General features: G+C 46.5%; 2 protein-coding genes across 3 annotated transcripts in view; one reads left to right on the top strand and one right to left on the bottom strand.

Annotated features, from left to right (window-relative positions):
* cutc (cutC copper transporter homolog (E. coli)) overlaps positions 1 to 5,953 on the bottom strand; it is a 10,054-nt gene extending 4,101 nt beyond the window's left edge. The window contains exons 1-6 of one of the 2 annotated variants that reach the window (XM_066661225.1): positions 5,870 to 5,953; positions 3,949 to 4,019; positions 3,580 to 3,639; positions 2,048 to 2,257; positions 590 to 625; positions 358 to 491 (exon numbers count right to left, since the gene is read on the bottom strand). In XM_066661225.1, coding sequence (XP_066517322.1) covers positions 358 to 491; positions 590 to 625; positions 2,048 to 2,257; positions 3,580 to 3,639; positions 3,949 to 4,018 — 510 coding nt within the window. In that variant the 5' untranslated portion in view covers position 4,019; positions 5,870 to 5,953. Of the gene's footprint in view, positions 1 to 357; positions 492 to 589; positions 626 to 2,047; positions 2,258 to 3,579; positions 3,640 to 3,948; positions 4,020 to 5,300; positions 5,355 to 5,869 lie in introns of those variants that run through there. The other variant, XM_066661226.1, reaches the window with a different exon arrangement.
* Positions 5,954 to 6,988: 1,035 nt separating this feature from the next.
* On the top strand, positions 6,989 to 15,355 carry cox15 (cytochrome c oxidase assembly homolog 15 (yeast)). Its single transcript, XM_066661223.1, has 9 exons — positions 6,989 to 7,136; positions 8,302 to 8,486; positions 8,781 to 8,903; positions 9,751 to 9,937; positions 10,753 to 10,920; positions 11,429 to 11,510; positions 11,802 to 11,956; positions 12,214 to 12,327; positions 14,275 to 15,355. The coding sequence occupies exons 1-9, from the start codon at positions 7,062 to 7,064 to the stop codon at positions 14,404 to 14,406; spliced, it is 1,221 nt and encodes a 406-aa protein (XP_066517320.1). The 5' UTR covers positions 6,989 to 7,061; the 3' UTR covers positions 14,407 to 15,355.
* Positions 15,356 to 17,070: the final 1,715 nt, after the last annotated feature.

Here is a 17,070-nt window from a genome sequence, read left to right as displayed (position 1 = left end):
TTCTCAGAGTCAGAGATTAAGAGACAGTGGAAGGTCTATATTACTGAATGTTAGAATATAGGGCTAGAAATGGAGCAATGATTTCTACTCAGAACCAGGAGGTGAATCCACAAGAAAAACGTTCCATTTTCAATCTGCGAATTCCAATCTGGGTCAAAAGTGTTGGTGGATCCCTAATGAGAACCAGCTGCTCAGAAAGAGTGCGGCTGAGATTCTGACTCAGTTCTGGACAGAGGTAAGGCTCCCAGCCACATGTTCCCACTAGAGTCAGAGATGGATTAAAACAGAACAGCGTGCCTCGTTTGATCACAACTAGTCAGAGCACTCGGGTGTGCGTGAGACAGACGTGTGACTGACCTGTTCCACGAGGCGTTTGACGAGAGGTAAGCCCTCCAACGCTGAGCTGTCGCAGCCGCTGGTCAGAATCCTCTCAAAGCCCAAGGAGATCAGCGTTTCTACGGCAACCGAGGGATCGTGGACCATATCGAATGCTGCGATATACACAAGATCACACGCTCAGTCAGTCCTTCAGAGATAACACACACACTGTAGATGTTTGAGTCATTGCTCTGCTCTGATGAAGGTTTACCTCGGTGAAAAGTGACAGGGAGCGGTCGACAGACAGCTGTAACGAAGAGAAACAAACAGGCGGTGAGTTTCGGAACGTCAGACACACACCACAAAGAGCAGCATCCTGTACGACCCAAAGACGCAGGCCTCATTCGCACGTGGGATTCAGAAGCGTCTCAGGTGATCCGGGCCGCAGTCACCTGAGGGACAATGAGGGACATCCTCGAAGCTCCACACATGAGCCCAAGGAAGCAATGCCCAGTGCCAAGTGTTGGCTGGAGGGGTATAACACCCCCCGGGTTTGGGTTGTGGAGCAGTGGAACTGTGTTCCCCGGAATGACAGAACTCCATCCTGTAGCTGAGGAGTGGGAGTGGAGTTTGTGGTGCAGCACTAATCATCCACATCAGCACCTGAGTTTTCTAATGTTAATGCAATCAGATCCTCACAGCAATGTTCCCCAAGGCTCTTAGTGGAGTGAGCATGATATTAATCACTCTCTCTCCCATTTAAGATGATCGTATCACTACAAAACTGCTAGGAAACAGCCTTGGAAAGAGCTGAGGACACTGCTGCAGCACAGAGGGACATACTGCATGTAAACGGACGAGCAGGGGTCCACACACATACAGTGTATGAGTCTTAGGGGGATTTCTATTTGCCCTCTTTCCCCCCTAGTGGTGGGGGTCTCAGCTGTTGTTGGGACAGAGGGGTGGGGTGAAGTGTGAGGGCGACATGGCTCTGAGATGTTGAGTCACACTCCAAACAGAGGATTTATGACGCCTTGTGAATCGGCGGCGAGACGCTGCGCAGCGCCCAAAGAGACCCACAGGTGTCAGTGTTTCCTCCTTTAAACTCTATGACCCCAGTGTATTCTCTGAGTTTACTGTAGTTTCAGTGGATTATGGCCTTTACTTCAGAACGAGCAGAAAACAGCACGAGGAGCAGCTGAGGTCTCAGGAGTTAGCTGTAAATTTACAGTTCCACCTTAAATAGTGAAGCAGTTACATTCTACTGCAGCATTTAAGGTGGAACTGTGAGTGTGAACAGAAATCTGCAGAATGAGAATCTGAGCTGAGCTCCATGTCACAGAAGAGAGAGGAGAGGGGGCTAATCTCTGATTGTGGAACTCTTCTGAAGGAGAATGAGGCTCTAAATGTAACTAAAGTCCAGCAGCTCCTCTGATATCACTGCAGACTGGTGCAGAGCTGCTACAGAGCGGCGCTAGTCGCCTGGGAATGAAGCGCTGCTCTGTTTTATCTGTGTTCTGATGACGTACCAGGGTCTAGAAGAGTCGTACTGTTTCGTAGTGAGAGATTTTAACCACTGTGCCCTGTAACTCAGCTCCAAGGAACAAGAGGACACTCAGAAACAGGGGGGAGGGTGTAAATAAGGAGTGCTATTCTCATAAACTCACCCTATTCATCACCGATGAAATATCCACATTATTTTAAATGTGAAATGTTAGAAATTACCCACCGAGCAGCTCCATACAGAGCTCAGCGTCCACTCGCCCGTCCTCCGTCAGCGCCCCCAGCACCAGGCCATCGGCTCTGTGCATCTTCATCAGCTCAATGTCCCTCCTCATCACCTCCACCTCACGGTCGGTGTAGAGGAAGTCTCCTCCGCGAGGCCGGATCATCACGTACACAGGGATCTGGACATTCTCTTTAACCACCTGCAGGAGACCTGAGGACACAGAGGCAGCCAAATGAAATCTCTACGTCGGAATAGAACCAGGTAAAACACCCACAGACACCGCCCAGCAGCCCGGCCCGTGATCCGCACGGTACCGACGAGTTTAACAACAGACACCCGTCCTGCTGTAACCCTCCCAGGTTAGGGACTGACTCCAGGAGAACACACCGGACCACAGACAGACTTCCTAGGCAAGGCTCAAACCCTGGTTCTGGAAGTAATCACCGTAGAGATTCTGATTATTACCCATTTTATTTTATCCCATCGATGCAGACTCACTGTGGGCAGCCGACAGTGAGGAGATGATTCTGCTTTATTTAAAGCCAGGAATCAGTCTGAAAAGCCTTATTTTATTTCCCCATTCCTCGCAAAGAAATACATTACCCATAGTGCATAGTGCTGTGTGGGTTTCCTCCAGGTGACTGTCTGTGAGGAGTGTGGCGGGTTCTCCCTGTGTCTGCGTGGGTTTCCTCCAGGTGACTGTCTGTGAGGAGTGTGGCGGGTTCTCCCTGTGTCTGCGTGGGTTTCCTCCGGGTGACTGTCTGTGAGAAGTGTGGTGTGTTCTCCCTGTGTCTGCGTGGGTTTCCTCCGGGTGACTGTATGTGAGGAGTGTGGTGTGTTCTCGCTGTGTCTGCGTGGGTTTCCTCCGGGTGACTGTCTGTGAGAAGTGTGGTGTATTCTCCCTGTGTCTGCGTGGGTTTCCGCTGGGTGACTGTCTGTGAGGAGTGTGGTGTGTTCTCCCTGTGTCTGCGTGGGTTTCCTCCAGGTGATTGTCTGTGAGGAGTGTGGTGTGTTCTCCCTGTGTCTGTGTGGGTTTCCTCCGGGTGACTGTCTGTGAGGAGTGTGGTGTGTTCTTCCTGTGTCTGCGTGGGTTTCCTCCGGTTTCCTCCCACGATCCAAAAACACACGTTGGTAGGTGGATTAGAGACTCAAAGTGTCTGTAGGTGTGAGTGTGTGAGTGAATGTGTGAGTATGTGTCGCCCTGTGAAGTTCCTGCCTTGTGCCCAGTGATTCTGGGTAGACTCCGGACCCACCGCCACCCAGAACTGGATGAGGGCTACAGAATGAATTAATTAATTAACAAATAAATATATTGTGTTGAACAGCACTTTGGTCAATTCTCTAGTTTTTGTTCTAGGCGTCAGCACTGGCTCCTGTTCTGACCCGTGTCTGAGCTCAAGGGTAGTGTACTCACTAGCATACAGTCTCTGACCGAACACACAGCAGTTGTGGATAAGAACATCTGCTAAATGCCATACATGTAAGTGTGTGCAGTGTGTGTGAACGTTCCTGCATGCCCTGGGTGTACTCACCAATGCTGGGCGTGATGCCACCTTCCAACAAACTGGAGCAGAGCTCGATTCGACCCGCACCTGCAACAGAATTAACTTTCATTAGCCTTTAATTACACAGTAACAGCAAGTCATCGTTCAGTAGAGATAAAGCTCCCATCAGCACATTCCCAAGCACACAGTGGAAGTGGGTTACAGATGCATACTTAAGTTTGGGCAGAGCTTTTTACTGATTTCCCAAATGTTAAATATGAACACTGCTCTTACAAGGACCTTAAAGTAGGTTTCCAAGCAGATATTGTGTTAATGTTTTATTCAGGAAATCCAGAACTGCCCAAACTTTCACACACACCTGTGTCAGTAAAGAGAGAATCCACATTTCAGTTGTACCTCCCCTTTCTGCGTTTATCGCTGACTCAACTGAATCCACACATACCTCCATCAGGAAGCCCTCGGACATCCTGCAGAGAAACACAGCAGAGCATCATACGGTCTCAGTCTAGCAGGAGGACTAATGATAAACAGACAATCAGGTGACATACAAGACCCACACTTCGCTGTGAATCTAGAGCCCACCAACCCACACACTATGAAACAAGACCCCAGTCAGTTCTCAGAAAACACCGTTCTGCTTCTGCTCCGCTTTTGACGTCAAGTGCAGAGACTTTAGAATGGCCCCGCCCCCTCGCCTGAGTCTGTCCAATCACAGCGCTGGACCCGTGTTTATGTGAGAGCACAAAGATGAGGTTAAACTCAGCAAAACAGACACAAGCGCGGAGAAATAAGAGCACTGAGTAAAAACGGAGAAGAAAGAGAACAGAGTGAAAACGGCTAAAAACCAGAGCTTCTGCTCCTCGCTCCTCACTGCTGTGCGCTCGGGGTCGGGGTGAACAGCGAGCGGCTCGTTATCATTTAAAGGAACAGGTGCTGAAAGCGGGCTTTCTGAACAGGGCTGTTTACACAGGGGGAGAACACTGCTGTGGGGCTCGTGGGGTTTGGACCAAAGCAGGTCACAGACGCTTCATTAAGAAACAGAACTGTGGAGAAGGGGATGGGAATAGTTCACCTTTAAAGGGCCCATATCATGTATAACCATGTTTTAGTTTGGTCCAGTTGATGAAGATTAAGGGAAATGAACATGTGAAGATGGTTTCTGGTGTATTAAACCAAACCAAATTATATAAAATTGATCTCAGTAGAAAAACACACCAAACCGAATCACACATGGGACCCACAGTTTATCCAGGAGTTATGTGTTAGCACCAGGACGAGTTAAATACAGGGCCCAGGTCGGAAAACTATACCACACTATAGACGCGTATATTTGTTTTTAAAGAAATATCAAAGAAAAGAGAAGAAAGTCACTCAATTCTACTCAAGAGTGCTCTTTATTCCACTTTCAAAACAGCACCGAGAACACGGAAACAAGAGCAGGGATTTACAACCGGGATGGAGTGGGAGCGAGGTGAGCTATCTCCAGCAAATTAAACCCCTCAAAAAGGAATGAATAATATATCTCTCTCTCACACACACACACACACACATTTACACCACAAACATCCCCCAAACAATAAATAATAATAATAATTATAATAACCCCCACAAAGTGCCAAGCAGCCCCAAACTCTCCAGGGGGTGGAGCGAATGCAAATTAAGTGCTCTTGCTGAGTCCTGATTGGTCCACGACTCCCAAATGTGTCGGATGCTACATAACAGTTACCTGACATAAGCAGACCACATACCAACAAACCAAGCTATGAATACGCGATTAGTCGTTGCTTGTATCGCCACCTGCAGTTGGATTGGTTCCTTAGGTGTGTGACATCAGAAACCCCAGCTTTCTCAAACCCCAGTGTTTGGAGCACTGTCGTTTAAAGCTTGTTAATAATAAGGTTAAACATGAGAACAGTGACATTGGCCCATATTTTTAACACTTTATAACACTTCTCTCTGGTAAACTCCCAGTAGTTCGCTTTAGTAAACTGATGTTATGGTTTAAACCCTGATGTTTTATATAAAAAGATCAAATTTAAAGTCACTGAATTAAAGGTTTATTGTCAGTATCCAAACGGGGCGATCGTAACTCGGTTTTAAATCGAAATATCCTTTAAATGAGAGTAAAATACACCCAGAGAGTTGAAGTTTGAAGTGTCTGTGTTGATAGAGGACTGTAGCTTGTGTTGGAGCCTGAAATGTTTAATAGCGTAGAGATTTAGCGGTTTAAAGCAGGTATAAAGTGACAAAGACGGCCTCTGAACGTCTCTATTTTGTCTGTGTTTTATTGCAATGTAAAAAAAATACATTCGGTTACCTTGCAACACTATTTTCACCACTTTTCAGCGTCCAGCAATGTTCGGCTCGATCCCTAATACTTCACAGCGCCCTAAAAAGGGCACTAAGTAGATCAAACACACGCGTGAAACCCATTTCCACCAATCAGACAGACAACGAGTAAAGAAACATCGTGGCTTTAATAACTTTAAATGTTTGGTGTGTACTAAAATACAACCTGCACTGTTAGAGTGTGGACATTGTAATGTATATGACCTACTTAGTGCACTACGTAGGGATCAAGGAGCCGTTTGAGACGCGTCCTCGGTTTCAGCCGAACAAGATGGCTCTGTACTGTGGAACTTTTATTTATTCAATTTTTTATTTTTTTTAAATAATACTCGAGTTGATTATATAATGTAAAGCATGGAATTATTATTTAAACATATTTTAAACAATATAACAATGCCCTGCTTATAGCCACTAGATTGTTTCAGAATATTTAGAAAAATAAAATACACAAGAGCGATGTCAAACTGTAAACATTTAGAACCGCTTTGGGTTTTCTTTGATTAAAATATATTTTAATGTAAAATAAATTATATATAAACTAATCTAGGCTTTGTTATGCCGCGTGACGTCAGAGGTCAGAGCTGCACGTACTCGCTGTGAACGTGTGATTCGTTTGGCTGAACCGATTCTTTCTGTATATGGCGCAAAGAACCGGATCCGATTAGTTCCTCCAAATATTCACCCTCCTCCTGAGGGTAGAAGGGTGGGGTGAGATTAACTCGGCTCTCGCCACACACCAAGCTCAATTACTGCTCTTCTGTGCATTTGTGTTCCTCTGAGGGTACATTGTAAATGCTGATTATAGCAGTCTAGTTTGACTTCCTGGTTTTGTGGCCCTTAAAATGTTAATGAATGAATGAATAAATATTCTGGGAAAATATTACATGGATAAATACAGGTATATCAGGGTTCTCCCAAACCTTTACACGACTACATTAATGTTGATTCTGCGCTCATTATAAATAATAATAATAATAATAATAATAGAACTTGGCGAGGAGAAAAATTCAAACACACGTGAATCGGTTCCGCCGATTCAGTAGAATCGAATGTAGGAAGGAGCCGATTCATTCAGATGATTCCCGAGTCGTGGTGGCGGCTCTATGAGGGAAAGGCTGTAGGTTAAAGCGCCGGTAAAGGGAATAAACTCCGCCGCAGAGATGCTCCTCCCGACCCTTCGGACAGTGGCGGGCTGCGGCTGGCGACTCGCGGGGAGAGGACCTCAGCAAAGCCGCGTAAGAAGCGCATTTTCAAGAGGAATTAGAGTAAAATATAATGGAGACTAAGGACGAGCTTCGTTTTCCAATTCACCAAAACTATGTACACTGAGATATGACCGTAAAAGCATCACTACGCTCGTAGTTACGTTTGGTACCTTACGAGTACGTATACATTTTAGCGTAAGGTCAGATAGAGCACCCACGTGGGTTTAGGATGGGTCTATGCTCTGGGGGTGGGTTCATGGGCTGGTCTCACTTGTGCTGCTCTGTAACGGGTCCAGACAGGGTACAGTTAAATTGGACCAAGTTTGACCATCCCCTCACAGACACTAGAGGACCAACTCTTATGTTCTGACAAGATGCTGCATAACAGCCATAACAACAACAACAAAAAAGAAAACATACACCAATGGCCCTTTAACACTGCCTGGTTCCTACTTCTCTCTGCTTTTGGCTTTTGCTTTACTATTAGGTCCATAAGGTCCCTGCAACTGGGTTCTTTTTGGGGCGTCTAAACCTTGCAGAGCGCTGATCGTCCCGAGAGAGTCGTCACTCTACGCCACGCAACGCAGACGACCAGCACCAACTCTCCATCTGTAAAATCTCCAGCTGCAGCAGAGATCACGTTTGTTTTTATCCGACTCACGACGGCAGCTCGTAAAATTACGCCGTGGTCTTTTGAAGAGGTTCAAACGCTCCTTGGATCGGTGGCCGACGAAAGAATCCAGCGAGAGCTGGACGCTGCAACAAGGAAGGAACAAACTCTACTGATCTGTCTGAACTGATGACGGAGCTGTGTTCAGTCCCAAACAACAACAACACGCCAATACACCATGAGTAAACACCGCTTAACGTTACCACCGCCGTTGTTGTGGTTTCCAAAGACCACTGTGCCCCTTAGAGACGGTGTTAGAGACGACACCAGATACATTTCAGGGAGGAGCTGTGTGAGTGGAAATCAACCAGGGACCAATCAGAGAGTAGAGTAGATATCACACAGTGGAAAAGCGCCGTAAGACCGAGGGGTTTTCCACATCAGCTGTATGTCAGTAATCTCATTAAGACTCGCTTTAACATCTACATTCAGTTTTTATGGTGGAAACAGTGACATTCTGGACATAAAATGTGACCCTCACTTTGCTCTGAACAACTTGCACTAACTCTGCTTGTATCTCCATAGCAAACACCTTTAAGGCAGTGGATTCTGCAGAGAGGACAAAATACAGTCGTCACAGAAACTGGAGCTGCACGGGCCCCCACTGCGGTTACGGTACCCAATGCAGCGACAAATCGCATCGTAGGTCGATGGCTGGTGGGCTGCAGTGGGCTCGTCTTGGGGGCTGTGGTCCTGGGAGGTGTAACAAGGTCAGTCACAGCTGTAGAATATCATCAGTGCTGTATGAAACCTTATGTAATATTCAGAACATCAATTGAGCTACATGTGTAACTTCACTCACTCACTCACTCATGTTTAGCAGGGTACCAATCCTCCTTCAGGGACAGCTTCATAAGAGCAGTGCTTTACACTTCCTACCAAAATGTATAATTCTACAGTGAATTTAGTCTGGCATCACCTTTGGTTCTTCTCTTCTGGAGCAACAATACACCACGAACAATCTTACAGTTGAAAGATGTCTCAGGCTGGTGTTTATTTTTCAGGCTGACGGAGTCTGGGCTGTCCATGGTGGACTGGCACTTAGTGAAGGAGATGAAGCCGCCGCGGACGCAGGAGGAGTGGGAGGCAGAGTTCTCCAAATATCAGCAGTTTCCTGAGTTCAAGATGTGAGTCAGAAATACTGGAAAAATAAAGCTGCTTTTCACACCACACTAGCCACGCTGAAATAAGAGACCACCGCTCACCCCGACCCAAGCACACAGCAGTGTTCTCCCCCTGTGTAAACAGCCCTGTTCAGAGCGGCCGCTTTCAGCACCTGTTCCTTTAAATAATAATGATAATGATATGGTAAAGAAATGATAATGGGTTCGATTCCCACTCCGGGTGACTGTCTGTGAGGAGTGTGGTGTGTTCTCCCTGTGTCTGCGTGGGTTTCCTCCGGGTGACTGACTGTGAGGAGTGTGGTGTGTTCTCCCTGTGTCTGCGTGGGTTTCCTCCGGGTGACTGTCTGTGAGGACTGTGGTGTGTTCTCCCTGTGTCTGCGTGGGTTTCCTCCGGGTGACTGTCTGTGAGGAGTGTGGTATGTTCTCTCTGTGTCTGTGTGGGTTTCTTCTGGGTGACTGTCTTTGAGGAGTGTGGTGTGTTCTCCCTGTGTCTGCGTGGGTTTCCTCCGGGTGCTCCGGTTTCCTCCCACAGTCCAAAAACACATGTTGGTAGGTGGATTGGCGACTCAAAATTGTCCGTAGGTGTGAGTGTGTGAGTGAATGTGTGTGTTGCCCTGTGAAGGACTGGCGCCCCCTCCAGGGTGTATTCCCGCCTTCCAATGATTCCAGGTAGACTCTGGCCCCACCGCGACCCTGAACTGGATAAGGGTTACAGATAATGAATGAATGAAATTCCCTAATTGTTGTTTTCCACATGAAAACATTTATTTCTGAAGGTGACAAAGCTTCTTCATAATTTCAGAGGCTTTTCCAAAGACAGTGATTTATACAGTTTCTGCTTTTTCTACAGAATGAACCATGACATGACCCTGACTGAGTTCAAGTTCATCTTCTACATGGAGTGGGGACACCGCATGTGGGGACGGCTGGTGGGGTTAGCGTACATCCTTCCCACCATGTATTTCTGGAAGAAAGGCTACTTCAACCGCTCGATGAAGACCCGGGTCTTGGGTCTGTGTGGCTTCGTCTTCTTCCAGGTAAGTTGTACTTGGAGTTTCATAGAACACCTTTCATACATGATGAAAAGAAGTAGTGCAATAAAAGACAGGATTAAATATTGTTCAAATTTATTATAGATCGAACAGAAATGGACACTATTAAAAATGATACCTAACAGAAACGCTTTTGTACGGAAAAAAGCTAAAGGCTACCTTTTCTTTGTGAAGAAAAAGGACAAAAATTGTTTCAGGAACTCCAGGTAAGATCCGGACGCCGGATGAATGAGCGTGACCTTTCAACCCTTCGAGAACACTGCGCAAAACTCTGTCATACTCTAAATATCGCCTCCTCGCCTTGGCAGAACTCTGGGAAGTTACCATTGATGTGAAGGCATACTCTGGGACTTCAGAGAGATGTATTGGCCAACGATACATCATCCTTTCCTGGGAAGTCCATGGTTATTTCAGGCATCGTTCTGCGTGTGCTCCAACAGTGTGAGCGGCCTGCGTTCAGATCCGTCTCCTGTGGTCGTCATGAAGAGGAGAATCAGATGACAGTGACCACAGATATTTGAGCAGTTGGAGTCTCGTATCGAGAGAACTCCACTCACAAACCTGCAGCGCAGAGTCTCCTCAGTTCCCAAACGCTCCCACAAAGGAAAGGGGATGGAGCTCAGCGCCAAACTCACCTCCGTCTCCACTTTTCTGGAGCGAGTCGAATTCACACTAAAGATTAACCTCTCTAATCATAGGCAGGGGATTCATAAGGTGTTTGAAATCATATGAATATCTCAGTTCTGAGTGTTCTCCGTACCCTAGCATGTTTGGTATAAGGTATGCTTGTCCTGCTGTAGGGCCTTCTGGGCTGGTACATGGTGAAGAGTGGACTGGAGGAGAAGCCTGAGTCTTACGACGTCCCCCGGGTCAGTCAGTACAGACTGGCCTCTCACCTGGGCTCAGCTCTTCTGCTCTACGGCGCCAGCCTCTGGATGGGCCTCACGCTCATGCTCCCTGAAAACAAGGTCTGTAGCTACATCTTATCAGCCATAACATTACAATACCACCTTTTCTCTCCACTCACTGCCCACTGTCCCTCAGCTCCACGGTCCACTCCGGTCACTCTGTAGCTCTACACTTACACACTGTAGTCCATATGTGGCTCTGCATACTTTATCTCCCCCCGTCCCTCAGCGCTCAGGACCCCCACAGAGCAGGTGTGATGTGGTGGTGGATCATTCTCAGCGCTGCAGTGACACTGATGTGGTGGTGGTGTGTTAGTGTGTGTTGTGCTGGTGTAGAGTGGATCAGACACAGCAGTGCTGCTGGAGTTTTTAAACCCCTCAGTGTCTGGACTGAGAACAGTAAAAAGGAACTGGGGCAAGTGAGGAAAAGGGGCAAATACATTTACCCTGACAGGTATACGCCGGTGTAGAGCTGCATGTGATAACCAGAGTACTCTTACCCCTGACCCCAGCGCTGTAGAGCTTCCCTGAAGAGCCGAGTATTCATGTAAACATTATACTTCCACAGCTTCCTGACACCAGGCGCCTGCTGCAGCTCCGGAGGTTTGCTAAGGGCACGGGAGCCTTGGTCTTCCTCACCGCTCTCTCAGGTGAGACCTGCATGACATCATTATGTAAACAAGCCACAATCCTGGTGTTATCACAATAACTAATGTTTTAAATATTATATCAACGTTAATCAAAGTGAACAATGCACTCTGGCAAGCTCCTGTGCAGCTGCTCCTTAGGGCTTCCTCGCGTTTTAAGTCGTGTTCTACCCTCACAGTGACCTTAGAGTCTGGGCTACTTTCTTTATCATAGAGCTCCATAACAGAGTCGACGTGAATGAGAACGGCCGTGAAATGCCGTGAATTTAAATTCAGAGTGAAATGTTTTTTTAGGGGCCTTCGTCGCTGGCCTCGACGCTGGCTTGGTGTACAACTCCTTCCCGAAGATGGGCGAGTACTGGATCCCCGACGACCTCCTGGCCTTCTCTCCAGCCCTCAAGAACGTCTTTGAGAACCCCACCACTGTTCAGTTTGACCACCGTGTGCTGGTGAGTGCTCACTGAATGAGACCAGGACTGGACTCTGGAGCTGACTGAAGTCATTGAAATGCTCTTACATTAGTGTTCCTTTCTCTGTGTAATATTTGGACAGGAACATTAACGGTTCTTTGAGTAATCTGAGCGCTAGGTTCGGAGTGTTCCTCTGGAAGCAGTGCTGGCACCGGACTCTGAGGCTGTGTTTCTGACTGCGCTGGTTAACCCTCATGTTCCTGCTGTTTAGTGATGCCTTATTTATTTTCCTGTAGGCTATCGGCTCATTAGCAGCCATCACCGGCCTCTACCTCTTCTCCAGACGGGTGCATCTGCCCCGGAGGGCGAAGATCGCAATCAGCTGCCTGACCGCCATGGCTTACACACAGGTCAGTGATGGAAATTCACTGGGGCTTTTACATCTCCCAAAGAAATACAGCATGGCATTAGAGTCATTACAGAAATAACATTGTGCATCAGAGGAATCCTCAGTTGATTTTCAGATGAGAGTCTGATTTCAGAGATATGTTTCAGTGTGTTTTCCCAATTGAAGAATTTAAGTTATGCAGAGTTTCTGAGGCCAGAAGAAGAACTCACAACTATAAATGCTCCTTTAACTTTATCAGTCCGAGGAATCACGACCAGTTAATGCCTTTTAGTAAACACAAGCAGAGGGAAGTTGTCAGCCCCAAATGAGATTTGAAAATTGACGCAGACACACAGACAACACACCACACTCCTCACAGACAGTCACCCGGAGGAGACCCACGCAGACACAGGGAGAACACACCACACTCCTCACAGACAGTCACCCGGAGGAGACCCACGCAGACACAGGGAGAACACACCACACTCCTCACAGACAGTCACCCGGAGGAGACCCACGCAGACACAGGGAGAACACACCACACTCCTCACAGACAGTCACCCGGAGGAGACCCACGCAGACACAGGGAGAACACACCACACTCCTCACAGACAGTCACCCGGAGGAGACCCACGCAGACACAGGGAGAACACACCACACTCCTCACAGACAGTCACCCGGAGGAGACCCACGCAGACACAGGGAGAACACACCACACTCCTCACAGACAGTCACCCGGAGGAAACCCACGCAGACACAGAGAGAACACACCACACTCCTCACAGACAGTCACCCCGAGGAAACCCACGCAGACACAGGGAGAACACACCACACTCCTCACAGACAGTCACCCCGAGGAAACCCACGCAGACACAGGGAGAACACACCACACTCCTCACAGACAGTCACCCGGAGGAAACCCACGCAGACACAGAGAGAACACACCAAACTCCTCACAGACAGTCACCCCGAGGAAACCCACGCAGACACAGGGAGAACACACCACACTCCTCACAGACAGTCACCCCGAGGAAACCCACGCAGACACAGGGAGAACACACCACACTCCTCACAGACAGTCACCCCGAGGAAACCCACGCAGACACAGGGAGAACCCCAGGACTCTGGATCTGTGACAGAAACACTACCTGCTGCTCCACCGAGACGCCCAATGAATGAAAAGCAGGTTGTGAAGAAATAATACAATGAATACTCACTGAATTACAAATGACTTACATTTTTATGGGTGCAATTTAAACCTTTGTATTTTTTAACAGTGAAAAGTTAATTGAAACTCTCCACACACAGCAGTAATGTCCCCACTGTGGAGAAACACAATTAAAACTATTCAACGGCCCAGGTTCAGTCCCAAAATATTCAGTTTTAACAAATCACTTATTATTCAGTGGATATTATTTCAGTCTCTTACTTTCACTTCACTCCACACACAAAGGTACGCCCCTAACCCTAGTTCATTACGAGTTCATTCAGTTATCTCTATAAAACCTGTTTTTTATTTCATAAGCCTTTGTCATTAAAATACTGTAAAATAATGATGGTTCTGTCCAGAGCTCTGACCAATTTGCAATAAATAATACGAGTAAATAACGTTTATGAAGATGTCGTAGAGTGGACTGTGTAATAGCTTCACCACAGAGACCACGTACTTCGGTGTGGATCTTAAGCAATAAATCCACTAGAGTGCAGTATGGAGCCAAAAGTTTCAGGCGACAACAACAAACCGGGTGACGGTGGATGACACTGAGATCGTGTTCATCTTGAACTGTCAGCCCCTCCCACGGTTTCCAGTGAGTGATACTGTGCCATTCTGTCCGTGTCTGTGTCCGTAAGGTTTCAGAGAACCTGCAGAAATACAGACAGAGTACGGACAGAAGGCTACGGACACTCATATGGCGAGTATAAACGAGCCTTACGACTGCGCTTCACCTGTGAATCTTTCTTTTCCCAGGTGGCCCTTGGCATCAGCACCTTGCTCCTGTACGTGCCCACCCCTCTGGCAGCCACTCACCAATCCGGATCAGTCGCTCTGCTTACCTTCGCCATCTGGGTCCTCGCCGAACTCCGCAAGGTGGCCAAGTAGATCACTCTTGTCTCTCCCTGCCCCTGTAAGCCCCTCTAATCAGGTCCAGAGAGACTCTGCATTCAGTTAAAGTGAAAACAACAAAAACCCTGGCTCTGTGCCCCGCCGCAGCTTTAATCCAACTCCAATTTGAGGCAAACCCACGGAGGAGGTGAGATTGTTCATTAAGCCTAATGAAGAGCGCCTCCGCCTGGTGTGGGGTCGTCTCAGGGAGATCTCACACACCGCGCGGTCTCTGATTCTCGGCCTAATGAAACGTCTCCCTGTTCACAGCCTGTGGGTTATTGATTCTGCAGGGAGACTCTCACCCGGGGCTCTGTGTCCTCTCGAGAGAAGCTGAGACCTGATCAAGAGGTGGGGAATAAGAATAAGAGAATGCAGCTTTGTCTAAGACATTGTTGATTTTGGGTTTTCAGGATAAGGGCCATGCTGTGTGCCTCTAAAACTAATCTAACCTTTCAGGCCAATCTCTAATAGCAATGTTTCTGATCAATCATTTTGACTGTGATTATTGTTTTATTTATTTATATTAATGCAGGTTCTGTGTTTATCATCAACAACAAGGTGATCAGCACTGAGTGTAGAGCAGTGTCCACACACATCGGATTGGTCAAAGTGTGTGTGTGTATGTGTGTGTGTGTGTAAAACCTGATCAGCCACAAGTCTAAAATCATTATCACTTCCCGAGGCAGTGGTTTTAAACATGTGGATCATCGGTGTAAGCTACACGCTCAGAGCTTGTTAAAGTGTTGTTAATAACACAGACTAGAATTATCCCTGCAGCACTTAGTGTGAAGACTGCACTTGTTCAGACGCTGACATTAACACTGATCATCCTTCAGCCCTCGACTGAGGCCTTTATAATAAAACGCATTTAAAAATACCACAAAAATATGTCTGTTTCTGTTTCTGCTGAACACACAAACTCTGGACCGCAAGTGATTTTTTTTGTATGTGAATGTAAATAAATCATTTCTATAAAATCACCGCTGTGTGCACTTTCATGCTCCAGTCTTTACATTTATATCTAATTTAGTTATATATCAGTTGTTCAAATGTTTTAAAGCGTTTTTGTGTAACATTCATTCATTCATTGTCTGTAACCCTTATCCAGTTCAGGGTCACGGTGGGTCCGGTGCCTACCTGGAGTCATTGGGCGCAAGGCAGGAACACACCCTGGAGGGGGCGCCAGTCTTTGTGTGTTTTAATACGACGCACAGTCAGTAAAATGACAAAAGAGTGGGAGAAAGTTTAATTGTGAATGACTACGTTACACAAAAAAACCTGATATAAATAAATAATGAAATAACCCACAGGGTTTAAATGACTCAGAGCTGCGTACGTGCCTCGAATGAAATAGAAAACCACGAGCATGTTTTGTTCTGTAGAAAACTTACCTTTTACAGCCTCCTGCAACTGTCTAGGATCTAAACCATTTATTCTCTCATGCATTCACTCAGCAACAAACTCACTCACATTTAACACAGTGGCTCTCCACTAGGGGCGCTATTCAGTGCTTTGTGTAAGTGACACTAATCAGACACATCTCGGGTGCATAGCAACTGTGATTTTTATTGTCTCTGTACAAAATATACACATTTTTCATTTTGAATGCAGTGCAACCAGTCGAGGCTAGCTAAGGAGACGGTTAATACAACAGGTTATTAGTTCTCATTGCTCTAAACACGGTACATGCGAGTACAGACAGGTTCCACTGGTGTACAGGGACAGTTCCTGCTAACCAGAGAGCTCAGCATGACTGCCACCTCGATGCTGATATGAGGGAAAAACAAATCTCTTCCGTAGTCTGAGAAACACACAAAAGGGCAGAAAGAACATTTAAACTATCGACCATTAGAGCACTTATCTGAAGTAGCGCTAGTGGTGCTACAGACGTTCTCCTTTCCATGGAACAGTTCAGTTCAGAATGCCAGCGTTTTCTAACAATGAATGCTAACAGCTACTAGACCACGGAAGTCGTGCCCACATCAGGAATTCTGGTATCACTGAATGAAGGGGATTTTACAGCGGGAATATATTGGTCCCCTGGCTTAACAGGTTTGGCACACGGAGGACCACTCAGATTTCCTGTGTTCAGCCGAACTATTTATTAAATCTCCTTAAACTGATTTAAAATTCACATAGACTTTTATTCTGGAAAATTTGTGAGAAATGCAATAATGACCTTTCAAATAATTAGACTGAAAATGTTGACTGTGTCCCGGAATAAAAGAATTTACCTAATTTTCAGAGAATAACAAAAGAAATAAATGAAGAGAAACTCAATAAATTGGATGGAGAGTGGGAAAATGTTAAATGTGTCGTCTGATCTAAAATTCGGTTTAATGACCAGATAGTCTGCCCAGACAACCCTGTGCCAAAGCCAATGGACCTCCAACTTCATAAACACGCTGTTTCCAAGCCTGATATATTTGTTTCTGAATTTGTTTTCCACTGAATGCCACCAGATCTTGTTATTTTAGCAATCAGCTTTTTTGAATAATGTTTTGTCCCTGCTACAAGCTAACACTCCTGAGCACTGTATACCATACGAATGTCAGTCCACCAATAAACTCCAGCAATGTTCGAGTGTGTTCCGTATAAAATTAGCATAGAAATGGTCATACCCTTCTGTTAAAGTTACTCAGTACGATTTCTGTAGTG

Source organism: Hoplias malabaricus, chromosome 2 (genome assembly GCF_029633855.1).
Source record: "Hoplias malabaricus isolate fHopMal1 chromosome 2, fHopMal1.hap1, whole genome shotgun sequence".
NCBI lineage: Eukaryota > Metazoa > Chordata > Actinopteri > Characiformes > Erythrinidae > Hoplias > Hoplias malabaricus.
Note: the sequence above shows the minus strand (reverse complement) of the source record. Positions and strands in the feature narration are given on the sequence as shown.

Bases quoted from the DNA above. Each gene is read 5' to 3' on its own strand.
- cox15 (XM_066661223.1), top strand. From the start codon at position 7,062: ATGCTCCTCCCGACCCTTCGGACAGTGGCGGGCTGCGGCTGGCGACTC. The intron at 8,904-9,750 runs GTGAGTCAGAAA...CTTTTTCTACAG, and splicing joins CAGTTTCCTGAGTTCAAGAT to AATGAACCATGACATGACCC. The intron at 12,328-14,274 runs GTCAGTGATGGA...TTCTTTTCCCAG, and splicing joins CCGCCATGGCTTACACACAG to GTGGCCCTTGGCATCAGCAC.